The sequence below is a fragment of the Solanum pennellii genome, chromosome 8, assembly GCF_001406875.1.
Source record: "Solanum pennellii chromosome 8, SPENNV200".
Classification (NCBI taxonomy): domain Eukaryota; kingdom Viridiplantae; phylum Streptophyta; class Magnoliopsida; order Solanales; family Solanaceae; genus Solanum; species Solanum pennellii.
The window spans coordinates 1,565,509-1,575,204 of record NC_028644.1 but is presented as its reverse complement, the minus strand read 5'-3'; the positions used below and the strand labels follow the sequence as shown (position 1 = coordinate 1,575,204).

General features: G+C 30.9%; 1 protein-coding gene across 2 annotated transcripts in view; it reads right to left on the bottom strand.

The window, feature by feature from the left end:
- Positions 1 to 5,841: 5,841 nt before the first annotated feature.
- LOC107028584 (patatin-08-like) overlaps positions 5,842 to 9,696 on the bottom strand; it is a 6,836-nt gene continuing 2,981 nt past the window's right edge. Inside the window, exons 4-6 of one of the 2 annotated variants that reach the window (XM_027919097.1) lie at positions 8,498 to 9,058; positions 6,801 to 6,943; positions 5,842 to 6,099 (exon numbers count right to left, since the gene is read on the bottom strand). In XM_027919097.1, the coding sequence (XP_027774898.1) occupies positions 6,042 to 6,099; positions 6,801 to 6,943; positions 8,498 to 8,812 (516 nt within the window). In that variant the 5' untranslated portion in view covers positions 8,813 to 9,058 and the 3' untranslated portion in view covers positions 5,842 to 6,041. Of the gene's footprint in view, positions 6,100 to 6,800; positions 6,944 to 8,497; positions 9,059 to 9,696 lie in introns of those variants that run through there. The other variant, XM_027919096.1, reaches the window with a different exon arrangement.

Genomic DNA, 9,696 nt, shown 5'->3' with positions numbered 1-9,696 from the left:
TAGCTTAGCACTATATATAGACGCTATGGCAAACCCTATTCAGAAATTCTGTTCTTGCCTCTCCATAATAAAACTGCTCTCCCTCTTCCCCGTGGACGTAGCCAATTTATTGGTGAACCACGTAAATCTGTTGTCTTGTTTTTCGCGTTTATATTTTCTCGTATTATCTCAAATTCCGCATAACATGGTGCACCCAAAGCCTTTAAATCCTAGGTTCGCCTCTGGACAGAGATATGGAGAAATTGAAAATAAAGTCAAAATTGAATTAGAAGTAAGTTATATATGTATTGTAATATGTATAAATAATAACATATTTGATAATTGGTTAGGAGTTTAGTTTTTCATAAATAAAACTAATAAAATAAATAATTGATCCATATCTAAAAAAATACACAAGTTCTCTCATTACTAATACTTGCATGCTCTAACCTGCAAAGTGTGGTAGGACTCATCCAGGTAAGTGTCGGGATGGTTGTTTTAAGTGTGGACAAGAGGGTCACTTCATGAGAGTGTTCTAAGAACCGACAATGTAATGGGAATCAGGGTAATAAGGTCTAATCTTCATAAGTTGCTCCACTAAACAAGGCTGCACCTAGAGGAGCTACTTCCGGTACTAACGGAAGAGAAAACCGCCTTTATGCGATCACAAGTCGTCAAGAGCGAGAATTCTCCAAATGGGTATGATCAAAGTCTTTACTCTTGATGTTTATGCTTTGCTAGACTCAGGATTAAGTTTATCTTTTGTGAATCCTTATGTTGCAATGAATTTTGATGTCCTTTCTGAGAAACTTTGTGAACCCTTTTGTGTTTCTACACAGATTGGAGAGTCTATTCTAGCTGAGTGTGTATATCGTAATTGTGTCATTTCCATTAATCACAAGAAAACCATGACTGTTTTAGTTGAATTAGACATGGTAGATTTTGATGTCATTCTATGTATGGACATGCTTCCTGTTATGCCTCCATTGATTGTGGATTTCGAGTTGTTAGGTTCAAATTCCTAATGAGCTAGTTATAGAGTGGAGTAGCAGTTTAGTAGGGCCTAAGGGTCGTTTCATTTCATACCTTAAGGTGAGAAAGTTAGTTTCCAAGGGGTGTGTCTATCACTTAGTCTGAGTTAATGATTCTATTGTTGAGACACCTCATATCGAGTCAATTTCAGTTGTGAATGAGTTTCCAGAAGTCTTTCCAGATGATCTACATGAAGTTCCTCCTGAGAGAGAAATAGATTTCGATATAGATATTCTTCCCGATACTCATCCTATATCTATTTCGCCATATAGAATGGCACCAGTGGAGTTGAAAGAGCAAAAAAAGCAGTTGAAAGATCTCCTAGATAAATGTTTCATTCGACCAAGTGTCTCACTATGGGGAGCTCCGGTCTTATGTATGAGGAAGAAGGATGATTCCCCTTAGAATGTGTAGAGATTATCGCCAGTTGAACAAGGTTACCATCAAGAATAATTAGTATCCTCTTCCGAGAATCGATGATCTTTTCGATCAGCTTCAGGGTGCCACATGTTTCTCTAAGATAAACCTCAGATAAGGCTAACATCAGTTGAGGGTAAGGGAATATAACATTCCAGAGACAACATTCAGGATCCGTTATGATCATTATGAGTTTCTAGTTATATCCTTTGGTTTGACCAATGCGCCTGCAACATTCATGGCATTTATGAATAGAATATTTTAAGCTGTATTTAGATATATTTGTTATCGTGTTGATCAATGACATTCTAATCTATTCGAGTAATGAGGAAGATCATGCTAGTCATCTCAAAATAGTTCTCCAAACTCTAGAGGATAAAGATTTATATGCTAAGTTTTCTAAATATGAGTTTTGGCTTTGAGTCTGTGGCATTCTTAGGTCCATATTGTTTCCAGTAATGGGATTAAAGTTGACACTCAAAAGCTAGAGGTAGTGCAGAATTGACCTATACCCACATTTTCAACTGATATTAGGAGTTTCTTGGGGTTGGGTGAATATTATAGGAAATTCATCGAGAATTACTCATCCATTTCGTCCCCTTTGACCAAGTTGACTCAGAAAACAGTGAAGTTCCAATGGTCTAAATCTTGTGAGAAAAGCTTTCAGGAATAGAAAAAGAAGTTGACTAGTGTCTCAGTTTTGACTTTATCAGAAGGTACTCAAGGTTTTGTTGTGTATTTTGATGCGTCTAGAGTTGGTTTGAGTTGTGTGTTGATGTAGAATGGAAATGTTATAGCTTATGCTTCCAGGGAATTACCCAACCCATGATCTAGAATTGGTTGTCGTAGTATTTGTTCTAAAAATATGGCGTCATTATCTCTATGGTGTTCATGTAGATGTGTTCACCGATATGTGTTTAGTTAGAAAGAGTTCACTCTCAGACAAAGAAGATAGTTGGAGTTACTCAAAGATTATGACATGATTATTCTTTATCTCCAGGATAATGTTGTTAAGGATGCCTTGAGCAGGTTGCCCACTGGTAGTACCACCCATTTTGAGGAAGACAAGAGAGAGTTAGCAAAATATGTGCAAAAATATACACTTACGCTTAAGAGTTCGACTAATGAATTTCATAGAAGGAGGAGTAGTGATGATGAATAGGACTGAATCATCATTAGTGTCAGAAGTAGAAACAAAGCAAGACCAAGATCCTATTCTGAAGACAAATGTTCATAAGAGCTCTTGCATCTTTACCATCCAATTCCTAACTCAAAAATAATCTTTTCGAGGATCGTCACTATGAAGTCCTTTTTGATATGTAATAAAGTTTAACGATAAATCAAACATGAAAAACAATTGTTGTTCCTTAAACAAAATGATTTAGACTTAAAATAAAATTTTGGATTGTGATATAACCTTTCACTCGATCAATATTTTTAGATATATATCGGGTTGTGGACATACGAGATCCTTATAACAGAATTATCGTCATAAAAGATTTTCAATTATTAGTTTGATTTGTCATCTTGTTATTTCGATCCCAACATGATAATCATCAAAATAATACAATTCAAATGTTAAAATATATATAGTAATGTCACACCCACACATGCGTTTTTTTTTTTTTAAAAAAAATATGTACGATGTATCGATACCTGAAGTTGATCTTCAAGAAAAGCAAGAATAGTAGCCGGAATAATTCCTCTTATGCCTCCTCCATCAACACTTAGTTAGGCGTTTGACCATTTGATACCATATCACGATATGGTATCGTGAGATTGAATCAGCGTCTAGACATGCGATTTTACGCTGATTCCATGAGATGTGATACCATATTCTCCAAAAATCATGATATGGGATCATATGGGAATATTATATCATGATTTGAGTTATTTTAATACAAAAATTGATTCACGAGTTTATATTTTGTTAAAACAACTCCATATTTATATCTAATAACCATTTATTTCACATGTAAATAAAATTTATAATCACATCATTACTTTTTGAAATTTATTATTCTCACCGACATAAAATTTATTATTGTCACCAGCATATAGTCACTTCAACTCACACTTCACGATTGTTGAGTAATAAAATCTTGAAGAGTCCGTGAAAGGTATTTCATTTTTACTCAAATATATTGATGAAACAATTACTTAAGTGGACAACAAATAACTTTGTAATAATTTATTATACAATTTTATGATTTTTTTTGTTTATTTGATAATATTGAATAAACAATTTGAGGCTATTTTAATAGTTTTAGAACTTATGAGATTTTTATGTTTATGAAAAAATATACGACACGAAAATTTCATATCGCATGTCCAAACAAAACTTCAATTTCATCTCATGATTCCATATCAGGATACCATATCGCATGGCCAAACGGGAGAATTGTCACCATTCCTCCCAACACATGAGATGTTACTACCAAAAAAAGTATAATGAATAATGATGCTCTAGTTGTCATTGTTAGACTATCTTTTTTGGATTACAAATGCATCGACTAACAAGGGAGGATTTATATAATCACGCATGAAAAGTATTTATTTTATAATATATAATAAATACATTATACATCAAGTATTAAAATTATTATAATTTCACAATCGGAGCAACATATTATCTTGTCCATAGATATAGAAAAAAAAAAGTTATCTTCCTTTTTTTTTATCGTAGGATCTTTTTTTTTCCGTTTATATTATATTTTTATTGTAATCTTTTGTTAGAAGCATATTTGTCCGTGATTAATAAATTACCTAGCGATAATCAAATCATTTTAACAAACTAATTTCAATTTCATAATAAAACTACAAATACGGTGATACCAGTACACACGATAGTTAATTATAGTTTCTATACTTCTATTCAGTTAATTAGATAAAAAGATTATTTAAAAGAAAAATTTAAAAAGTCTTATGTACGTATAAAAGAAATTTAGGAAAAGAATTTTTTATTCTATATTTATGGACTAGATAATATATTGCTAAAATAGTTATATTATAATAACTTAATGGAGAAAAGTCAGATCCTTTTTGAAACGCCTATGCAATATTAAATCTTAGATATTTTTTAACTTAATTTTTTGTTTTGTGTTACCATATATATTATTACAAATGTGTTCACATATGGTCAATTTTAAGGTTACACCTTACTACTTTCTGTCTATAAATTATTTTTCTCTATTTTTAACTCTTTTTTTTTTTCTATTTAAGAGAGTGTTTGACTAAGAGTTTATTTGAATTGATATATTTTAAATGTTAAAATAATTTTGAAGTATTTTTGTAGTGTTTGAATAAAATATAAAAATATTTTTAAACATTTGTTTTAAACTCAAAAAGACAAATTTGTCAAAAATCATTAGTTAGAATTCTTAACTATGACTTTTAAGTTAAACAAACAAAAACTAAGTTATTTAAAAAGTATCGAATATAATATCATCTAAAATGTAAATTAAAATAGGGTAAAACTTATCCGAATTGGGTGTTTATTATCGGACTCTTCCCCTTCTCCCTAACTTGATTTATTTTTTGACGACAGTTACCTCATCACCACCTTCTTCTTAATATGTTGTGATAAAAAAAAAGTTATATTATTTGTGTATTTAACTTCAATTATATTATGTAGTTAATTCACCTTGATATCCTTTGGTGGATAAAATTACTTTGCATCAAGATAGTACTATTTTTTTTCTCATTCATCTAGATATCTAAGTTCAAGAATCTCTTATATTTAAATAAAATAGTTATTTGTATAGTATTAATTTGGCACTTCTAAATTGATACACCCTCTGACTATATTTATTTGTTAAGTATTAATTTGACATATTTTTTTAACGATCAATAAATTACTATATCACTTTTTGAATCTAATAAATTCGATGATTTGAAAAATGAACATAATTAATAGTTTAAAAAAAACCTAAAAATGATTGTTAAAAGAAAAATAAATTAAGAGTCGCCACTTAATTTTTAAAGTAAAATTAAGAAAACTATTTTTTAAAAGATTAAAAACAGAAAATCTAATGAAATATACTAAAAGGGGTTCGAGGTTCGAGGTTCGTACTAATGTTTTAGGAAGGTTGAAAGCTCGGTAACTTGCGGTTATCCGACAATTAAATATTTAACTAATTACTTTAAGAAAAGAATGCTTAATTAAGTTAACGAAAATAAACAGTTTAAGACTTTAGAATTATTTTTTAAGGGGAGGGGAAATATTGGAGAGATATTACTTAACTGAAAATTTCTTAATTAATTATGATTAATTTCTATTGTGAAGGGTCAAAATTGAGTGTCAACAACGATAAACCATAATTTTTTAATTTTCTAAAAACAAAATAAATATTTATTTTAGTATAATTGGCGAATAAAAGCGACCGAAACAATAATATATTTTTTTCCTTTTTCCTTAGAAAAAGAAGATTGGAATGTCATAATACAAAATCACCATTATTTATTTAAACATTATACACAACCAAAAGGTTACATAGTCCAAACACACATTACATAGAGAGACATTTCTAATGAAATTTATCCCTCATAAACTTTGCAAGCACTTATTATTTATTTAGCATAGTAAGGTTACTATTACAATTCGAGACCTTGAATTAAGAAGACGCTTTGTTTGCTCGGAGGTTCTTTCGATCAACGAGTAATTGTGCAAACCTACAATGAAATAAAACTATTTTAATTAGCAATAAAAATAGATTTATAAGAAATTTAATATGAGTAATACTAGCTGACGAGATATAGAAATATGAATAGGGATGTTTCTGGTTTGGTTCGGATTAGTTATTTGTTAAAATCAAAATCAAACTGCAAAAAAAAAAAAAAAAACTTTGGTTATTGTCGGTTTGGTTCGATTTGGTTCAATTTGGTTCAATTTTATGTTTTTTTTCCCAATTGAATAGTAATAATTTTTTTGAGGAAATACGTTTTTCGATAAACACATACACCTAGTAGATGAATAATCCACATGAAAGCTACTATTGGTTCAATAGCAATACTGGAGTTATTATTACACGAATCAAGTGATTCAATTAAGAGAAAGTATGATTATCTTATGCGACGTATGGTAGGTAAATATTAAAGTAGTGAATTTTGATGGAGTTGGACTTTGAAAATAATATATAAAGAATTATAAAGTTTATATATCTAATTTATCGGTTCGAATCAAATAATATCAGTTTTCAAAATTTAAAACCAAACCACATTAAATGCCAGACTTTTAAATCGATTTGATTCAAATTCCGATTCGATATGATTTTTTTAATCATAACCATAAACAACCCTAAATATAAAAAAGGAAAAAAATTATTTCAAGCACCGACAGAACCAAACAGGTAAGAGTCTATAATGTGTTTTACCTTGTTAGAGCTTGCTCATAGGTTTCAGGATTGTCTTTGGAAACTGGTTTCTTCAATAATTTTTCACCAACTTGTTTTAATAATTCCATATTAGCCACAGAAGCATCAACCATGTCAGTAGTTGTGCCTGTTAATGCATTTTCCTGGAATTTAAATATACTTATATCATTAGCAAAGAATATATGACATGTATATTATATTAATAATAATGAAAAAACTACATAATTAGACATACTTTACTATCATATATCCTTTTAAAATATTACGTATCTTACCACTTATTAAGAGTTTTCTATCGTATATTAAAAAATAGGAAAACTTTCTCATGTAGCCACTCAAAAATAGCCTAATTACACTCCATAGCTATAGTTTGATAATTACAATTCACAGCTACATGTTATAGGCAGGAGAGAGGCGAGCAAGACTGTGGGAGAGAGGAGAGAGGCGAGAGAGAGGGGGCAAAAAATGGGAGAGAGGTGAATTGTATATGTATATTGGTTAGATAATTGTACATTATACATATGTATTTGTATATATGGCAAGCGAGATAGGGAGGGGAAGGAGACATGCGAGCGAGATTGGGAGAGAGGCGAGCGAGAGAGGTCAGAGAGTGGGAGAGAGGTAAATTGTATATGTATATCAGTTAGATAATTGTATATTATACATATGCATTTGTATATATAGCAAGCTAGATTGAGAGAGAGAGAGGAGAGAGGCGAGCGTGACAGGGTAGAAAGTGGGAGAGAGTTGAATTGTATATGTATATCAATTAGATTACTGTATATTATACATATGTATTTGTATATTCTGGCGAAATATTTGTATACAAATGTGACTAATTATAAAAACTCGAAGTCAGCCCACGTAATTAATGTATAATGTTACTCATGAGTGATAATTATAGCAAACTATAGCTATGATGAATAATTAAGTAGTATAAGTTTGCTTAACCGCATAGTTTTCCCTAAAAAATTTATACTTAGATGCATATATTTTTGCTACAAGATACACAAAAATAGGGAGAAAGGGCAGTGAGATACGTATGTATCCAAGATACATGCAGATCGCTCTAAACACATATTGTATTTGTATGCACCTGGTGTGATTCAGATGTGTCTGAAATACCAAATACATGAGAGAGTCACTACAAGAAAACTGTGGATTACATGGGGATTTTCCTGGGTATTAGTATGAAAATTCGTAGAAAAATAAGTTTCCTGCAAATTTTCATACTAATTCCCAGAAAATCTCCATGTTATTCACAGTTTTATCGTGGTTAGTGGCAAGCGAGATTGGAGAGGGTGAACAAGATTTGCTAATGTATTCTAGACAGGGGCGGCCCTAGACGTTGACGAGGGGGTTCACGACAAAAAATTACGTTCGTTGTATATTTAAGGCAATTTAAAGAATTTTTATGTCTATATATTGATTTTGAGCCTCCTATTCAGTGATCGAGAGGTTCAAAACTCACCTTAAGGATCTGAGATCAAATCTTAGGCACTACTTAATGTAAATCCTGAATCCATCACTAAATCTAGAGATCCGTGTGAATTCACTTGGATAGAATGTATCTAGAACTATTACACCTAATTTTGACCATGTATCCTTGATACATCAATATCTGATAAGATAGGTAATATTGTAAACTAGTAAAATTTACGTAAGTTCCCGATAATAGAAATTAAGTTGGGGCTTACTTGAACCCTGAGGTAATTGTCTTGTGAATCAAGAGCTTGAAAAACAGTAGAAAGGTAATAATCAGTCATGTAAGAACTTGCTGCATCTAGCATTGGCTGGATAACTGATTTCCATTGGAAAATACCCCATTTAGCTGTCTCATTTGCTGTATATGTTTTATCAAACTCTGAATTAGTGCCTGTGCCTAATGAGAGCAACAACATTTTTTTCAAATTCAATGACCTAATTGAAGCAAATGCTGGATCCTCTTCTGCAAGTTTCGTTGCAACGCTAATTGATAATAATGCCTGCATGCATCCACACGTACAACGCATGACAGTTATTGATTACATATTTTGGAAATAATGTCGTAATAAAAAACATATCAAAAATTGAATCGAAAGTAGTGTTGGTACCGGATCGCCAACAGTAGCAACAGCACCATCAACAAGATTGAACTCATATTTATCTCCATTACTAGTATTAGTAACAAAATAATGTGGAGGAAATACTGTTGGAGCTGCTGCTGTTGAATAACATATGTCATACATGGTAGCATTCAATTCTGGATAGTTTGTTAACTGTATTTTAAAATAAAATAAAATTAGTTGATATGTATTTTCTTTGCGAAAATAAGTTAGTGAAAGTAAAAAAATAAATAAATAAGTTTTATAAGTGACTCTCGAGTTTATTGTCTCTTTCTCATCCCAGTGGCGCGGCCACATTAGTTATTGTTTGACACTAGATCCTTTGCCGGATATGTATATTACATATTGATATATTTTTTGGCTTTTACGCGATTTTGCTTCTTAATATTTTGACATACCTAATTAGTAGATATTCTGTCACGGTTAAAACTACTCGTAAACACGTCTGATCTCATCATCAAAATGTTATGTTAGATTATGGATGCGTTTGGTATGAAGTGAAACATTTTTCGGAAAATATTTCGAATTTTTTCATGTTTGGTTGGGATAAAAGTTTTGGAAAATGTTTTCCCCTTAAGGAAAATGACTTCCCTTCAAAAATCAAGGAAAACATTTTCCAAAACTCTCATCAAACTTCAAATTACATTTTTTTTTTTAGGAAAAACATCAATTTTATAAAAATATTTTTCATTTTAAATTTTTATTTTTCCACCCCACCTCCGATCAGCCTCCCACCCCGTCCAAAAAAATTAAGTTTGTTTTTAAAGAATATTTGCAATTTCAATTTTTTT